At 41.1% G+C, this 19,485-nt stretch overlaps 1 protein-coding gene across 2 annotated transcripts in view; it reads left to right on the top strand.

Annotated features, from left to right (window-relative positions):
* Window positions 1-9,403: 9,403 nt before the first annotated feature.
* Window positions 9,404-19,485, top strand: part of LOC114210299 (antiviral innate immune response effector IFIT1-like) — a 25,472-nt gene continuing 15,390 nt past the window's right edge. Inside the window, exons 1-2 of one of the 2 annotated variants that reach the window (XM_088020008.1) lie at window positions 9,404-9,566; window positions 16,929-18,395. In XM_088020008.1, coding sequence (XP_087876134.1) covers window positions 9,562-9,566; window positions 16,929-18,366 — 1,443 coding nt within the window. In that variant the 5' untranslated portion in view covers window positions 9,404-9,561 and the 3' untranslated portion in view covers window positions 18,367-18,395. Of the gene's footprint in view, window positions 9,567-16,928; window positions 18,670-19,485 lie in introns of those variants that run through there. The other variant, XM_028104575.2, reaches the window with a different exon arrangement.

Raw genomic sequence — 19,485 nt, 5'->3', positions numbered from 1 at the left:
TCTTGAGTGAGATTCGGGAATAGTGGTTGTAGCCATTTTGAGAAAGTTAAAGAGAATGTTAAATACCACAAAAAACAAAAACACATGCCACCAAAGCCTTTCCAACTATCAAGACATTCATAAGCCCAAGACTGGTGATCATATCCACAAAGAAAAATATACCCCTTAGGTGCATACATCAAACCAGACATGGTGACAGTACTCATAAAGTCATTAACAGGCAATGAAGGGAGGTGAGCTCAAGCCAGGGGTCAGTTTGGGGGAGAGTCCCACAAGTTTCATTGAGTTGGCAAGCTTAGGGATGGGCGGCCATGGGGGGAAGGTTGGATATATGTAAAGACAGGGAGGGAAGAACACTAGGTATACAGACACCTTTAAGAGTTAGTGACCACCAGTGAAGAAGTCCTACTGAGTGTAAAACAGCAAAAATCATAAGAATTCCTATACAGAGAAACAATAGTCTAAAATCTCAGTGAGCTTAGGAATTTCCATTAGATTTTGATAGTTATGAAAGAGTTATTGTACTGGTTTGGTCCTGGCTCTTGGGAAAATATATTCAGATGTCGTCTGCTTCTTTTCTGGGATGTGGTCAGTTTGAGGTTTTCAGCTGATTTGGTCATCCAGTTGGATGTTGGAGCCTTTTTAGAATGAGAACCATGAATCCATGAATCAGTGCCTTCTAATTTTGTGGCACCAGAGGAGGTTGGATGAAGTCTTTGTGGAGATGTCTTTTCCAATAAACCATATCTCCAGGTTGGAGGCTCTGATGTTCAATGTCTTGGTCTCCCAGGAGCACACTGTGGAAAGGCTATTCTACCAAAGTAGGATTATCCTCTATGGATTTGATTAGGCTTTTGTAAAATTGAAGCATATCCCTTTTTATCAGCTGTGGATTAAAGGAAGGCAAGCTACATTGAATGTCCTGCTACAAGAAGAACAGTCTCTCATTTAACTGGTGTCAGAATGTTAGGAATTTCATATAATTTTTGGAACATTACATTAACATACATCATGCAAATATAACATAAAGAAGGTTTAGTATGACTATTTTTTCTTTAAAGTAGGCTCCACACCCAGTGTGGAGCCCAATGAAGGGCTTGAACTCATGACCCTGAGATCAAGACCTGAGCTGAAATCAAGAATCGGATGCTTAACTGATGGAGCCACCCAGGTGCCCCAGGATTACTTTTTATTTGACAATGCTTCCCATGTATTTTAATATATCAGATAAGACTAATTAATTTAATAGATTGTTCAATGCTCCAGGGACTCTCTTAAAAAAATCCCCCCAATGTTTCTTCCGGTCAAAAAGACTTAATTTAGATTTTGATTTGGGGAGGTTTATAAAGAATATCAGAAGGTTTGGACACCTGGCTAAATAGGATCACAGGAAAGTATGAAACAATACTTATCAATTTAACCAAAGTGACAAAATTCTAGAAGTATACTCCTCCTCATAGTAATCTCAATTCTTCTATCATAAAACCTATTTATTAATAGGCCTAAATATATATAAGGTATATATACACACACACAATCTTACAATCTCTCTGTAAAAATTAAAAGCCAAAAGCAAATAAACTTATGCATAGCAATCAATGTCTCAATATATTATTTTATTAGGAAATGACTTAAATAAATATTTAATGACTAGCCACCAACTAATTTAATTCAGCAAAACTCCAAGGTTTTAAATTACCAAAAAGATTTGGGGACACTATTTCTTAAGACATTAATATTGCCAGAAAGTTAATTTGTAAACTTTATCTTACTTACATCTACTTAATTCACTTGTTCTTAATAATTATGTTTAGATGAGTCATGAACATTTCACAAGACATTAAACAGCTAACTGTTATCTTTAACTTATCTTTCTTGCTGACAAATTCTGTAACAGAGGTAATATGATCTTGTATGATTAGTAAACCCAGGTAGAAAAAGTTGCTTATCTGCATTACATCTAATGCTGGTAACTCTGAAAACATGCCTGTTTTAATTAAACCAACAAACTTCAGTTAGCTTTCATTTATTAAGTTTAACCGTATGGTGCCTGGGTGGATCAGTCGGTTAAGCATCTGACTTCAACTCAGGTCACGATCTCAGGGTCCTGGGATCAAGCCCCACGTCAGGCTCCCGGCTCAGTGGGGAGCCTGCTTCTCCCTCCCCCTCTGCCTCTCCCTCGGTTTGTGCTTTCTCTCTCTCTCAAATAAATAACTAAAATCTTAAAAAAAAACAAAACAAAACAGAAAAGATGAACTCTAGGGCACATGAACTTAAAACTTATTTGGATTAATTGCTATTATAGTCTGGAGAGTTGTTATGAATACTAAATCTATATAAGCACTTAATATTCTTTTTTTAAGATTTATTTATTTATTTTAGAGAGAGAGAGCATGAGCAGGAGGGACAGAGGAAGGAAAGAGAATCTCAAGCAGATGCCCCACTGAGTGTGGAGCCTGACGTGGGGCTCGATCTCACCACCCTGAGATCACAACCTGAGCCAAAGAGTCCTACATTTTCCCAATGGTGCCACCAGGCGCCCCAGCACCTATTATTCTTTCAGCCGATTAAACAGAGCCACAGGCAGTTCAGGAAAAGATGGCGGAGAAGTAGGGGACCCTATTCCAACTGGTCCCCAGCATTGAGCTGGATATCTACCAGACCACTCTGAACACCCACAAAATCAGCCTGAGATGTAAGAAGATAGGTCTGGATCTCTACAAACAGAATATCGCAGGCATTTGGTTTTGAGGTACAAGCGGGGAGCCATGATTCTGTGGGCAGATATTGGAGGATAAACGGCAGGGGGAGGGAGCCTGGCCATGGGGACCCTACACCGCCAGTGAGTGATAGCCTTACGCGCTGGGGACAGGGCACAGACTCACAGACCGGTAGTGGCGGGGAAAGGACTTTAGGGCAGCCCCCAGACAGAAACCGGAGCAGCGGGGCGATGTGGGCGAACTGGGGGCGGCTGGCGGTTTTAGAAGCACAAAGGGCAGAGACCTGCCCTGAATTGGAGGCAAGGACTGGTAGCACTGCGGAGGGGCACACAACCCAGGCTGCTGCAGTTTATAGCAGCACAGACAGAAATGGAGATAGTGTGGCCTGGAGAGCTCACTGAAGAACTGACTTCGATCTCTCTGCTCTGAGGCCAAGGGTGGGAAACAATCTCTTCTGCTCTGACTCTCAGAAGAGACCCGGGAAGCTACCAGGGAAAGCTGCCAGAGAACAAAAGCCCCCCCCCAAAAATGGTTTTCACTGATCCTATCTGCCCCACAGGGGGCAGGGCAACTCTGCCGAAACAAGGTTGCCTGAGTAACAGCACAGCAGGCCCCTCCCCCAGAAGACACGCTGGGAAAACAAGAGTCCAGCAACCCTAAGGTCCCTTTAAAACAGGTGCATCTTGCTTCGGTTGTGGTCAATAATTTGGACTCTGTACATTCCCTCAACCACCCCTCAACAGAATGACTAGGAAGAGGAACCCCCAAAATAGGAAAGACTCAGAGACTGTGACTTCTGCCACAGATATAACCAAGATGTCAGAGATGGAATTCAGGGTAGCAATTGTGAAAACAACAGCTAGAATGGAGAAAATGATTAATGGCAACATAGAGTCTCTAAGGGCAGAAATGAAAGCTGAACTGGCAGAACTATCAATGAGATCCAATCTAAGCTAGATAAGCTAACAGCTAGGGTAGGCGAGACAGAAGAACAAATTAGTGATCTAGAAGACCAATTAATAGAAAAGAAGGAAAAACAGGAGGCCAGGGGAAAACGACTCAAAATCCATGAAAATAGAGAAATAAGTGACACCATGAAACGTTCCAATGTCAGAATTATTGGGATCCCTGAGGAGGTGGAGGGAGAGAGAGGACTAGAAGATATATTTGAGCAAATCATAGCTGAGAACTTCCCTAATCTGGGGAATGAAATAAACATTCGTGTTCTAGAGGCAGAGAGGACCCCTCCCAAGATCAAGGAAAACAGGCCAATGCCCCAGCTTGTAATAGTAAAACTCGCAAATCTTAGAACCAAGGAAACCATCTTAAGGGCAGTTGGGGGAAGAGATTCCTTATGTACAGGGGGGAGGAACATCAGAATAACGTCAGACCTATCCACAGAGACCTGGCAAGCCAGAAAGGGCTGGCAAGACATATTCAGGGTACTAAATGAGAAGAACATGCAGCCAAGAATACTTTATCTGGCAAGGCTGTCATTTAGAATGGATGGAGAGATGCAGAGTATCCAAGACCAGCAGAAACTGAAAGAATATGTGACCACTAAGCCGGCCCTGAAGGAAATATTAAGGGGGATTCTAAAAAGGAGAAAGACCCCAAGAGTGATATACAACAGAAATTTACAGAGACAATCTATAGCAACAAGGTCTTCACAGGCAACATGATGACAATAAATTCATATCTTTCAATAATCACTCTCAATGTGAATGGCCTAAATGCTCCCATAAAATGGCACAGGGTTGCAGATTGGATAAAAAGACAGGACCCATCTATATGCTGTCTACAAGAGACTCATTTTGAACTAAAGATACATCCACACTGAAAGTGAAGGGATGGAGACCCATCTTCCATGCCAACGGACCTCAAAAGAAAGCTGGGGTAGCAATTCTCATATCAAATTAGATTTTAAGCTAAAGACTGTAGTTATAGACACAGAAGGACACTGTATCATTCTTTTTTTTTTAAGATTTTATTTATTTATTTGACAGAGAGAGACACAGCGAGAGAGGGAACACAGCAGAGGGAGTGAGAGAGGGAGAAGCAGGCTTCCCACAGAGCAGGGAGCCCAATGCGGGGCTCGATCCCAGGACCCTGGGATCATGACCTGAGCCGAAGGCAGACACTTAACGACTGAGTCACCCAGGCGCCCTGACACTGTATCATTCTTAAAGGGTCTATCCAACAAGAAGATCTAACAATTGTAAATATCTACTCCCCCAACATGGGAGCAGCAATCTACATAGGTCAACCGTTAATCAAAATAAAGAGTCATATTGATAACAATACACTGATTGTAGGAGACCTCAATAGTCCACTCTAAGCAATAGACAGATCATCTAAGCAGAAAATCAACAAAGAAACAAGAGCTTTGATTGACACACTGGACCAGATGGGCCTCATAGATATATACAGAACATTCCACCCTAAAACAAGAGAATACTCATTCTTCTCAAGTGCACATGGAACTTTCTCCAGAATAGAGCACATACTGGGTCAAAATCAGGTCTCAACCAATACCAAAAGATTGAGATTATTCCCTGCATATTTCAGACCATAATGCTTTAAAACTGGAACTCAATCACAAGAAAAAATTTGGAAGAGATTCAAACACTTGGAAGCTAAAGACCACTCTCCTCAAGAATGTTTGGGTCAACCAGGAAATCAAAGAAGAACTTAAAAAATTCATGAAAACCAATGAGAACGAAAACACATTGGTCCAAACCCTATGGGATACTGCAAAGGTGATCCTAAGGGGGAAATACATAGCCATCTAAGCCTCACTCAAAAAAATAGAAAAATCCCGAATTCACCAATGAACTTTACACCTTAAAGAACTAGAGAAAAAGCAACAAACGATGCCTAAGCCACGCATTAGAAGAGAAACAAGATTAGAGTAGAGATCAATGAATTAGAAACCAGAAACACAGTAGATCAGATTAATAAAACTAGAAGCTGGTTCTTTGAAAGAATTAATAAGATTGATAAACCACTGGCCAGACTTATCCAAAAGAAAAGAGAAAGGACCCAAATAAAATTATGAATGAAAGGGGAGAGATCACAACTCACAACAAGGAAATAGAAATAATTATTAGAAATTATTATTAACAACTATATGCCAATAAATTAAGCAACCTGGAAGAAATGGATGCCTTCCTGGAAACCTATACACTGCCAAGACTGAAACAAGAAGAAATTGACAACCTAAATAGGCCAATAACCAGTAACGAGATTGAAGCAGCGATCAAAAACCTCCCAAAAAACAAGAGCCCAGGGCCTGATGGATTCCCTGGGGAATTCTACCAAACATTCAAAGAAATAATACCTATTCTCCTGAAGCTGTTTCAAAAAATAGAAGGAAAGCTTCCAGACTCATTCTATGAGACCAGCATTATTTAATACCCAAACCAGGCAAAGTCCCCATCAAAAAGAAGAATTTCAGACCCATATCCCTGATGAATATGGATTCCAAAATTCTCAGAAAAATTCTAGCTAATAGAATCCAACAATACATTAAAAGGATCATCCACCACAACCAAGTGGGATTTATCCCCGGGATGCAAGGGTGGATCAACATTCACAAATCAATCAATGTGAGAGAACACATTAATAAGAGGTGAGGGAAGAACCATATAGTCCCTCCAATTGATGCAGAAAAAGCATTTGACAAAATACAGCATCCTTTCCTGATTAAAACTCTTCAGAGTACAGGGATAGAGGGAACATTCCTCAAGTTCATAAAATCCGTCTATGAAAAACCCGCAGCGAATATCACCCTCAATGGGGTAAAGCTGAGAGCCTTTCCCTTAAGATCAGGAACACGTCAAGGATGCCCACTCTTGCCACTATTGTTCAACATAGTACTAGAAGTCCAGCAATCAGACAACAAAAAGAAATAAAAGGTATTCAAATTGGCAAAGAAGAAGTCAAACTCTCTCTCTTCGCAGATGACATGATACTTTATGTGGAAAACCCAAAAGACTCCAGTCCCAAATTACTAGAACTCACACAGCAATTCAGGAATGTGGCAGGACACAAAATCAATGCACAGAAATCAGTTGCTCTCTTATACATTAACAACGCAACTGTAGAAAGAGAAATTAGAGAAACAATTCCATTTACAATAGCACCAAAAACCATAAGAGACCTTGGAATAAACCTAACCAAAGAGGTAAAGAATCTATAGTCTAGGAACTACAGAACACTCATGAAAGAAATTGAAGAAGACACAAAAAGATGGAAAAACATTCCATGCTCATGGGTCGGAAGAATAAACATTGTTAAAATGTCTATGCTACCCAGAGCAATCTATACTTTCAGCACCATCCTGATCAAAATTCCAATGACATTTTTCAAAGTGCTGGAAAAAACAACCCTAAAATTTGTATGGAAAAGACCCTGAATCGCCAAGGAAATGTTGAAAAAGAAAAACAAAGTTGGGGGCATCACGTTGCCTGATTTCAAGCTATATTACAAAGCAGTGATCACCAAGACAGCATGGTACTGGCACAAAAACAGACATTTGGACCAATAGAACAGAATAGAGAGCCCAGATATGGACCCTCAACTCTATGGTCAAATAATCTTCGACAAAGCAAGAAAAAATATGCAATGGAAAAAAGACAGTCTCTTCAATAAATAGTGCTGGGAAAATTGGACAACTATATACAGAAGAATGAAACTCGACCATTCTCTAACACCATACACAAAGATAAATTCAAAATGGATGAAAGATTTCAATGTGAGACAGGAATCCATCAAAATCTTAGAGAAGAACATAGGCAGTAACCTCTTTGACATCAGCCACAGCAACTTCTTTCAAGATACATCTCCAAAGGCTGGTGCAACAAAAGCAAAAATGAACTTTTGGGATTTCACCAGGATAAAAAGCTTCTGCACAGCAAAGGAAACAGTCAACAAAACAAAGAGGCAACCCACAGAATGGGAGAAGATATTTGCAAATGATTCTACGGACAAAGGGCTGATTTCCAAGATCTATAAAGAACTTCTCAAACTCAACACCCAAAAAACAAATAATCAAGTCAAAAATGGGCAGAAGATATGAACAGACCCTTCTCCGAAGAAGACATATAAATGGCTAACAGACACATGAAAAAATGTTCATCATCATTAGCCATCAGGGAAATTCAAATCAAAACCACATTGAGATACTACCTTACACCAGCTAGAATGGCAAAAATTGACAAGGCAAGAAACAACAAATGTTAGAGAGGTTGTGGAGAAAGGGGAACCCTCTTACACTGTTGGTGGGAATGCAAGTTGGTACAGCCACTTTGGAAAACAGTACGGAGGTTCCTCAAAAAAATTAAAAATAGAGCTACCCTATGACCCAGGAATTGTACTACTGGGTATTTAGCCCAAAGACACAGATGTAGTGAAAAGAAGGGCCATATGCACCCCAATGTTCATAGCAGCAATGTCCGCAATAGCCAAACTGTGGAAGGAGCCAAGAGGCCCTTCAACAGATGAATGGATAAAGAAGATGTGGTCCATATATACAATGGAATATTACTCAGCCATCAGAAAGGATGAATACCCAACTTTTACATCAACATGTATGGGATTGGAGGAGATTATGCTAAGTGAAATAAGTCAAGAAAAAAATCAATTATCATATGGTTTCACTTAGTTGTGGAACATAAGGAACAGCGTGGAGGACATTAGGAGAGGGAAGGGAAAAATGAACAAGGGGAAATCGGAGGGGGAGACGAACCATGAGAGACGATGGACTCTGAGAGACAAACTGAGGGTTCTAGAGGGGAGGGGGGTGGGGGACAGGTTAGCCTGGTGATGGGTATTAAGGAGGGCACGTTCTGCGTGGAGCACTGGGTGTTATACGAAGACAATGAATCATGGGTCACTACATCAAAAACTAATGATGCATTGTATGGTGACTAATGTAACGTAATAAAATTAAATTAAATTTAAAAATATAAATAAACAGAGCCACGGGCACCTAGAGAACTGGACAGAACTGGACAGTGCTCCTGCACACCTATGCGAGTCAGGGCTGAGAAGTAAGAACACTTTAGACCACTACCCCAGAGAGCACTAAAAATACCGTCATTAAGGCCTAAAGTGTTCTGTTTGAAGTCTCAAGATGCTAACACAGATATTTTCTCTGTTCCAGTGAACAAAGAAGAGGTTAGATACAGGCTCTTAACTGTCATTGGCCATTCTCAGGAAGGGTATGCAAAACAAAGGCAGAGTAGAATTAGTAAAACACAACCTCTTGGTCAATCACAGCAAATTTGGGTTGAGACTCCAGTTTAGTAATATATATGCAGCATTTTATCCTATGAAAGGGACACTTTGTTTCCAGATGAGCAAACAAAGGCACAGATTTGGGGCATGAGCTTGGCAAGTTCACACAAGCCGATTCTCACAGGCATCCCTGGCTCCAGGCTCAGTGGACTATACGTGCCTGGCATTCCTCCCCCGTGCACCCCCCTTCCCTGCCCCCAACCAGCTCTCTATAAGGCCATGCAGAACCTGAGAGAGGAATTCGCCTTATCAGTGAAACTGCTTTCACCAGCCTCCTCTCAATCGGTTTTTTCAAACAGAACAAAGAAAGCCATCCCTGTTTCATTTTCCCCAAGCTGGAACTCTGCTAACTAGTTTCAGTTTCCACTTTCGGTTTTTATCTTGGTTTCCAGTTTAATTTGGTAACAACACGGCCACAGCTTACTCATTAGCTATTTATCTTATAAAGCCCCGAGGTGGAGCTTTAAGTCCAGAGCATCCTCAAGACCGGCTGGATCTCAGAGGAAAACACTGCAGAACCACTGTCTAATTCATCACAGCCATGAGGTAAGGATTTTTCTGCTCCCCCGCCTTTCAGTCTCAAGTTTTGGAAAAACTGTTAATCAAAACCATCTCCAGTAAACTTCCCTTCAAGTTTCCTTACTCTTCTATTTGAGCATCTGCTTGGGGACAGAGTGTTCATTAATTCAGGCATTTTCCTTTGTGTTAGCATTACCCTGAGGAAGCTTACCTCGTAATAAAGCCCAAAGAAGCAGAGGGATGTGGGATGAGAGTTTTCTAGGAAGGGAGAAAATGACCCCCAGTCTCTAAGATTCTTTTCCCTACACTCACTACTGTCTGACAGTTGGTCTGGAAAGAGACAGTGCTTTCTGCTGGCTCCTCACTATGGGGGAAAAAAGGGACCCACATAGCTGTAGGAGCCACAGTCCTGGGTTCTCTCAGATTCTTGAGGAAAATACCGTGGGCATGGGGTAGCAGAAGCTCACAGCCTAGAGAACAAGACCTTCCTCTGGAGACTTCGGTTCTCACTGTCTGTGCTGCTGGGCTCCCAAGGCAGGTCTTCTCAACCTGACTGGATTCAAGATGCGCAGACTACCTCTCCCTATGGAAGCCAGTGGTCTGCAGATCCCTGATATCCTGGCCACGGGGCTTGATCGGAGTTGTGTACTTAGGAACATCCACATATTCCTTAGCTAACGGCCCTAATGTGGGAATTTCTATGTTGTCTAAACTGAATCTTGATTTAAATCACCCTTGATATCAACAGACTAAAAAAATTTTAATTAATATCGACTTGCAAATTTCCCCTCAGTGCTCCAGTGGACAAACTTTTGAAGGGACAGAAGTTCCAGAAAGTGCATAATTACAGGCCTATGATCAACCCTCCTCCCTGGTCTATAGGCAGATGGAATGGGTTACCATCGATAAAGGAAATAACAATAATGCTAACAATATAGAAGTAGCTGTCACTTCCTCGATGCTTATTAAGTGCCAGCCTGGCTTCTAAAAGTATTATGTAAATTATTACATTTAACCCTCAAAAGACAGCAGTGAGGCAGGTACTCGGATCATACTGATTTTGCAATAATGAATCTTAGATTTGGAACCGTTAAGGATCACACAGATAACAAATGATAGAGCTGAGACATGAGCCAGAGTCTCTATTCAGTGATACCTTATTTAACCTTCAAACCAATGTTTCTTTTTTTAAAAAAGATTTGTTTATTTATTTTTAGAGAGGCAGGGGAGGGGCAGAGGGAAAGAGAGAATCCCAAGCAGACTCCCCACTGAGTGCAGAGCCCAGCACGGGACTCCATCCCAGGACCCTGAGATCATGACCTGAGCCAAAGAGTCAGACGCTTAATGACTGCGCCACCCAGGTGCCCCTAAATTTCTTAAAAGTGTACCAGTGGGGGGTTCATGAGATCATTTCAGACTGCATACTAATTAGTTTTTGTTTTAATGCTTTTGTGTTTATTTCAACATGTACTAGAGAAAAATATGTATGTATCACTTGTAGAATTTCTCCTGGGTTAGCAGCATGATTTTTTATTGTGATCATATAGGTATATATGATAAAATATATTATATATATATAATATATATATACTTATATATAAAATATATAAAAATATTTTATGGTGTGATAAAATTAGCCATTGTCACATATATGATTTTGTGGTATTTAGTACATTCATGATGTTGTCCAACCATCACCAGTATCTACTTCAAGGATATTTTCATTACTCTGAGGAGAAACCCCATACCCTTTAAGCATTCACTCTCCACTCATCCTTTGCTCCAGGATCTGGCAACCATTAATCTGCTTTCTCTCTATGGATTTGCCTACTGGGGATATTTCATATCAATGGAAGCATGCAAGAAGGGGCTTTCTGTGGCTGCCTTATTTCACTTAGCATAATGTCTTCAAGGTTCATCCATGTTGTAGCAGGTGTGAGAATGTCCTTCCATGTTTAGGCTAAATAATATTCTACTGTATATATATTCCATTCATCTCTTGATGGCCATTTAGGTTGCTCCCACCTTTTGACTATTGTGAACAATGCTGCTATGAATATAAGTATGTGAATATCTGTTCGAGTCTCTGTTTTCACTTCTTTTGGGTATATACCCCAAAGTGGCACTGCTGAATCATATGACAATTCTATTTAATTTTTTTGAAGAATTATCACCATTTTCCATGGCAACCGCCCCATTTTATATTCCCCGTAGAAATGCACAACAGTTCTAATTTTTCCATATCCTCATCAACACTTGTTTTCTCTGTTTTGCTGATAGCAGCCATCCTAATGGGTATGAAGTGGTATCTCATTTTGCTTTTGATTTGCATTTTGCTAATGACTGGTGATGTTGAGCATCTTTCATGTGCTTAAGGCCACCTGGTATCTTCTTTGGAGAAATGTCTGTTCAATCCTTTGCTCATTTTTTAGTCAGTTGTTGTGTTTTTTCTAATTAAAGATTTTTTATTTATTTATTTGAGAGAGAAAGAGCGTGAGTAGGGGGAGGGGCAGAGGGAGCGGAAGAGAGAGAATCTCAAACAGACTCCCTGATGAGCGGGGAGTCTGATGGGGGGCTCGATCCCAGGACCCTGGGATCATGACCTGAGCCAAAGTCAAGAGTTGGATGCTTAACTGACTGAGTCACCCAGGTGCCCCAGTTGTTTGTTTTTTTGTTGTTGAGTTACAAGAGTTGTCTATATAGTCTGGATATTAATCCCTTATCAGATATGTGGTTTGCAAATAATCTCTCCCATTTTGTGGGTTGTCTTTTCATCTGTCAGTAGTGCTCTTTGATGTACAAACATTTCTAATTTTGATGAAATCCAATTTAATCTCTGTTTACTTGTGTTGCCTGTGCTTTTGGTGTCCTAACCAAGACTGCCAAATCCAACGTCATGAAGATTTTTCCTATTTTCTTCTAAGATTTTTGTAGTTTTGGTCCATTTTGAGGGTTTTTGTATTTTTTAGTATACAGTATAAGGATCCAACTTCATTCTTTTGCATGTGGATATCCAGCTTTCCTGGCACCATTTGTTTTTTTTTGGGGGGGGTTGTTATTTTTTTTAAAGATTTTATTTATTTGAGAGAGCGAGCAAGCATGAATGGGGAGAGGGACAGAGGAAGAAGGAGAGAGAGAATCAGACTCCCTGCTGAGCAGGGAGCCGGATGGACCCAGGACCCTGAGATCATGACCTGAGCCGAGAGTAGACGCTTAACTGACTGAGCCACCCAGGCACCCCCTGGCACCAGTCACTGAAACACCTTTCCCCATTAAATGGTCTTGGCACATGTGTCAAAAATCATTTGGCCATCGTTATGGACTGAATTGTGTCCCTCTGGTCACGTGTTGAAGCTCTAACCCCCACTGTGACTGTATGTAGAGGTGGGGCCTGTGAGGAAGTACTAAGGGTTAATTGAGGTCATAAGGGTGGGGCCTTAATCTGAAAGGGCTGATCTCCTTGGAGAAGAGGAAGTGCACTCACTCTCTCTCAATCCAATGCACCATAGAGGAAAAGTCATGTGGATGCCAGTAAGAGCTTTTATCAGGAAACAAATCAGTAGGTACCTTGATTCATGACTTCCAGCATCCAGAACTGTGAGAAAATAAATGTCTGCCGTTTAAGCCACCCAGTATGTGGTACTTCATTATGGTAGCCCTAGAAGACTAATGCAACCATAAATGTGAGTGCTTATTTCTGGGCTATCAATTCTATTCTACTGATCAATAAGTCTATCTTTATGACCATACCACCTGGTTTTTATTATTGTTGCTTTGTAGTAAGTTTTGAAATCCAAAAGTATGAGACCTCCAACTCTGTTCTTTTTTAAAATCATTTTGGTTATTTGAGATCCCTTGAGATTCCCATCTGAATTTTCGGATGGATATTTCTATTTCTGAAACAAACAAACGATAAAAGCCATTGGAATTTTGACAGGGATTGCACTGAGTCTGTAGATTGCTTTGGGCGCTACTGACATCTGAACAATATTAAAGCTTCCAGGCCATGAACACAGGATGCTTCTTACTTTATTTCTGTCTTCCTTACCTTCTTTCAGCAATGTTCTGTAGTTTCCAGTGTACGAGCCTTTCACTGGAAGGCTTTATTGTTGACTTTATTACTAAGTATTTTATTCTTTTGATGCTATTAAAAAAGAATTGTTTTCTTAATTTGCTTCCTAGGCTGTTCATTGTTAGTGCACAGAAACACAACTGATTTTTACATGTTGATTTTGTATACTGCAAAGGTCTAAATAAACAGAAATATAGCATGTTCATGGACTAGAAGACTCAACATAGCAAAACTGTCAATTCTCCCTTAACTGATATAAAATTCCTATCAAAACTCCAGCAACAGGGCAGCTGGATGGCTCAGTCAGTTAAGCGTCTGCCTTCAGCTCAGGTCGTGATCCTGGGGTCCTGGGATCGAGCTGCAGTCAGGCTCCCTGCTCAGCAAGGAGTCTCCTTGTCCCTTTCTCTCTGCCCCTCCACCCCCCTCATATGCTCTTGCATGCACACACGCTCTCTTTCTCTCCCTCAAATAAAGTCTTTAAAAAAAGAAATATTAAAAACACTCCAGCAAGATTTTTTGTAAATATAGACAATATTAATCTAAAATTTATACGGAAGGGCAAAGGAACTAGGATAATAATTTTTAAGAAGAATAGAGTGAGAGGAATCATCCCACACAATTTTAAGACTATGATAAGTGAAATTATATGGTACTGGTGTAGGGATAAATACATAGCTCAGGGAAACAGAATAAGGAACCAGGAAATAATCCCACATAATTACTGCCAACTGATTTTTCACAAAGGTGCAAAAGCAGTTCAACGAAGAAAGAAGAGTCTTTTCAACAAATGGTGATGAAACAATCAGATACCCATAGGCAGAAAATAAGCCAGCAAATTAATCTTCTTACATTATGCAAAAGTTAACTCAAAATGGATCAGAGATATAATGTAAAACGTGTAGAAGAAATCACAGGAGGGGTGCGTGGGTGGCTCAGTCAGTTATTCGCCTGCCTTCTGCTCAGGCTGTGATCTCAGTGTCCTGAGGTCGAGCCCCTCATTGGGCTCCCTGCTCAGTGGGGAGTCTGCTTCTCCCTCTCCCTCCGCCCCTCCCCCAGCTCACACTGGCTCTTTCTCTCTCGCTCTCTCTCAAATAAATAAATAAAAATCTTTAAAATAGGGCGCCTGGGTGGCTCAGTCGTTAAGCGTCTGGCTTCAGCTCAGGTCATGATCCCAGGGTCCTGGGATCGAGCCCCACATCGGGCTCCCTGCTCTTCGGGAAGCCTGCTTCTCCCTCTCCCACTCCTCCTGCTTGTGTTCCCTCTCTCTGTCAAGTAAATAAATAAAATCTTTAAAAAAAAATCTTTAAAATAAAAAAAAAACAAAAACAAATTAAAGGGGCTCCTGGATGGCTCAGTCGGTTACATGTCTGCCTTCTGCTCAGGTCTTGATCTCAGGGTCCTGGGATCAAGTCCCGCATCAGGCTCCCTGCTTAGCCGGGAGTCTGCTTCTCCCTCTGCCTGCCGCATCCCCTGCTTATGCTCTCTCTCTGGCAAATAAATAAATAAAATCTTTTAAAAATTAATTAATTAACTAAATAAAAGAAAAAGAAATCACAAGAGAGAATCTTCAGGACCTCGTGCTTGCTCTGGGGTTCCTGGACACCATACCAAGAGCATGATCCATGAAAGAAAAAAAATCAATAAATTATAGTTCATAAAAAAATAGAAACTTTTGCTCTTCAAAAGAGCTTATTAAAGGATAAAAAAAAAACAAAAAACAAGAACACAGGCTACACCCTGAGAGAAAATATTTGAAAACCACATACCTCACAAAGGACACATATCTAGAATCTATACAGAATTCTTGAAACCTGACAATGAAAAAACAAACAATCCAATTAGAAAACAGGCAGAAGAAATGAAGAGATATTTCACCAAAGAGGATGTGTGGATGGTAAAGGAGTACTAAAGATTTTCAACACCACTAGTCCATAGGGAAGGGAAATTAAGCCCAAGTGAGATATCACTAACCCCTATTAAGACAGCTAAGAAAAAAAAATTTTAAGTGAAATTCCAAATGCTGGTAAAAATGCAGAGAATTGGATCCTTCATGCATTGCTAGGAGGAATGTAAAATGATAGTCACTGTGGAAAATAGTCTGGCAGTTACTTAAAAACATAAGCACACGCTAACCATATGACCTGGATGCCACTCCTGGGCACTTATCTCTGGGAAATGAAAATGTATGTCCACACAAAAGTCTGTGCACAGCTCTTCATAGTACATTTAACTGTAATAGGCCCAAACTGAAAACAATGGAAATGTCCTAGAATAGATGCATAGGTAAACCAACTATGGCATGCCCATGCCACGGAATATTATTCCCCAGTGAAAAGGAATGACCCATCGATAAACTCAACAACTTGGATGGATGTCGGGGGCATTATGATGAGTGGAAAAAAAAAAAAAGGCAATCTCAAAATGTAACATACTGTATTGTTCCATGATATGACATTCTTGAAGTGACAGAATTGTAGAGATGAAAACAAGTGACCAGAGGCTAGGGATGTTTGGTGAGGAGAAGGGAGGGCAACAGGTGTGATTCTGAAGGAATAATATGAGGTCGATGTTTGTGATGATAAAGTAGTTCTGCACCTGACTGAGGTGGTGGTTCCATGGATTTACTCACTCACGCGATGAAATGACACAGAACTGACAGATATTTTCCCAAAGTCAGTATCTTTGCTATGGTACTGTCGATCGGTAAGGCCAGTCCCTGGAAGAAACTGGGGGAAGGGTACGCCGCACCCCTGTACTCTCTTTGCAAATATCAGTGAGTCTATAATTATTTCCAAATAAAAAGTGGGGGAAAACAAAACTTGGTTGAACAAATATCATCCCTTTTAGGTGGTCTTCGTTTGTTGCAAAATCTACAGACTAAGGTCCTGAAGTGAATAATGTTTCGTAAGGCTCTACCTCTCTAACTGGTTTCTCTCCTGATTAGAGATATAGGAACACAGGACACTCTTATTATAGCACGTAAGATGTATGCTCTAAATGCTTCACAAAAACAGGCGTATTTATTTTCACCCAACTCCAGACTCAAGTGTGGTGCGTCTGTTACTGTCCGCGTCTTACCAAAAAGACTCTGAACCACAGAGAGGTTACTTGGTGGAAAGTGGTGAAGCCAGTGTATGGGACCAGACAAGCTGCATCCAAAGTTCGTGCAGATCTTAGAAATATAAGGACTCTAAGGAAAACCACAGCAGGCATGCCCTTTCCAAGGCTAAGTTCCAAAAATGAGGCATTTTATTTGACTTCTTTCTATTGATTGTTCCTCATTCAACAAAGAAAATGTTTTGTTTTTGTTTTCACAGTAAGAACACGGATGAGGTCAAAGCTAAGCTGGACCAGCTGAGATGTCACTTTACGTGGGAGTTGCTAGTTGCAGACACCGAACTGCCTGATTTGGAAAACAGGATCTTGGATCAGATTGATTTCCTAGACACCAAATACAATGTGGGGATCCACAACCTGCTGGCCTATGTGAAGCACCTGGCGGGCCAGAACCAGGAAGCCCTGGGGAGCCTGCAGGAGGCTGAAGGCTTAATCCAGCAGGAACGTGGTGCCCAATCAGACGTGAGACTTCTGGTTACATGGGGCAACTACGCCTGGCTGTATTACCACATGGGAAGACCCGAAGAAGCCCAGGCTTACCTGGACAAGGTAGAGAACACCTGCAAGGAGTTCGGGGCTCCCTCCCGCTACAGGATGGAGTGTCCCCAGATGGACTGTGAGGAGGGATGGGCCTTGCTGAAATGTGGAGGAAAGAATTATGAACGGGCCAAGGCCTGCTTTGAGAAGGCTCTGGCAGTGGACCCGGAAAACCCTGAATTTAGCACTGGGTATGCGATCACCACCTACCGCCTGGACGTCTTTAACAAAGCAACACAGGTTAGTGAGACATTCTGTCTGCAGACCCTGAAAGAGGCCATCAGGCTAAATCCAGAAGATGCATATATTAAGGCTCTCCTTGCCCTGAAGCTTCAGGACATAGGCCAAGAAGCTGAAGGAGAAAAGCACATTGAAGAAGCACTGACCAACACGTCCTCGCAGACCTACGTCTTCCGATACGCGGCCAAGTTTTACCGAAGAAAAGGCTCTCTGGACAAAGCTCTTCAGCTCTTAAAAATGGCCCTGCAGGCCACCCCCTCCTCTGCCTTCCTGCACCACCAGATAGGGCTTTGCTACAGGGCACAAATGATCGAAATAAAGAGAGCTGCCAACTGGCAGCCCAGAGGACACGTTAAAGAAAATTCTGACAAAATGGTAAGAATGGCCATATCTCATTTTCAGTTTGCTCTGGAACAAAAGCCCACATTTGAAGTTGCTTATATACACCTTGCAAGTATGTACATAGAAGCTGACGACTACGAAAGAGCTGAAGACACATACCAAAGAGCGTTCTGCTTGAAATCACTGGACGAAGAAAAACTGCAAAAGATACATTTCCACTATGGTCAATTTCAGGAATTTCAAAAGAAATCTGAGGTCAATGCAATTATCCATTATTTGAAAGCAGTAAAAATAGAGAAGGCATCATTGTCAAAGGATAAAAGTATGAATTCTTTGGAGAAATTGGCTTTAAGGAAACTTCGTAGAAATGCATCAGATGTAGAAAGCTTGAGCATTCTTGGGTTCATCTACAAAGTCAAAGGAGAAATGAATAAGGCCCTGGAGTACTATGAGCAGGCCCTGTGGCTGGCTGCTGACTTTGGGAACTCTGAGACACAATCCCTAGCCGTGGAAATATGAACCACGTTCACATTTTGTTTGATTTTTAGGTAAATGTGTTTAATCATTTTTTCTGCTTGCTACTTTCAGAAACATATTAAGTAATCCACTATAGTGATACAAGTTTTTAACATTTATACTCAAACCTGATAAAATATTGTTTGTATTCAATAGTGAATAGTGAAACAGATATATATACATTTCTGTATGTGAGAGTGAGAGGAACCATTTCTCTGTGTATGTTATCTAGTAGAAAAACAGTTTTTTGAGTAGATTTGTAGCAGATAAAGCACTGGACTTACATAAAATAAAATGTTTAATTCATTCGTTTTATCAACAAATAGTTTTCAGTGTTAGACACTGAATATGGTGATGTGGGGGAGGAAAAAATCTTTTTACTCTACCCATCTTAGGTTCACTGGCCAGGACCCTGAATGAGACTGACAAGGACAGATCAACAAGAGAAAAACAGAGGTTTATGAGCACATGCATCTCACATACACATGGGAACTCCCAGTGACGAGTAACTCAAAGGGTGGTTAGAACTTGGACTTACATAACATCCTAACAAACGAACATTACATTTAGAGAAGGGATAAGAAAAAGGAAAAGAACCTTGAGTTTCTAGTGTGGCAAATTGTAGGAAGGTAAATATATGGGGGAGATTAATGGAAAATAAGAGCTAGTTAATAAGGTCTGTCATGTAGATTTCTCTGGTAGTGACTCTGGGCTGATAAGGGCCTAGAGGTGTCTCAGGCAATCAACTTCTCTCTTGCTGAGTAGAGAGGGTAAGGGGATACCTTTACCAATTTATGTACTGCTTTCAGGCAGATAGGGGGATTGCAGAGAGTTTTTCTTACATCTGCTTCTTAATTGCCTTCAGCTGAAAATAATCCATATGCCAGGTGCCTGGGTGGCTCAGTCGGCTACACATCTGCCTTTGGCTAAGGTCACGATCTCAGGGTCCTGGAATTGGACCCACATCGGGCTCCCTGAGAAGAAGTCTGCTTCTCCCTCTGCCCCCTCCCTGCTCGTGTGCATGCGCATTCTCTCTCTTGAAAAAAAAAATAAAATCTTTAAAAATAAAAATAATAATCCATATGCCAACGTGGCATATTTTGGGGGTGCATACTCTGCTAT

This window comes from Eumetopias jubatus, unplaced genomic scaffold, assembly GCF_037043125.1.
Source record: "Eumetopias jubatus isolate StellerSeaLion01/CBP00866 unplaced genomic scaffold, mEumJub1_p1.0 scaffold_17, whole genome shotgun sequence".
Classification (NCBI taxonomy): domain Eukaryota; kingdom Metazoa; phylum Chordata; class Mammalia; order Carnivora; family Otariidae; genus Eumetopias; species Eumetopias jubatus.
This window is presented reverse-complemented; position numbering and strand designations above follow the sequence as displayed.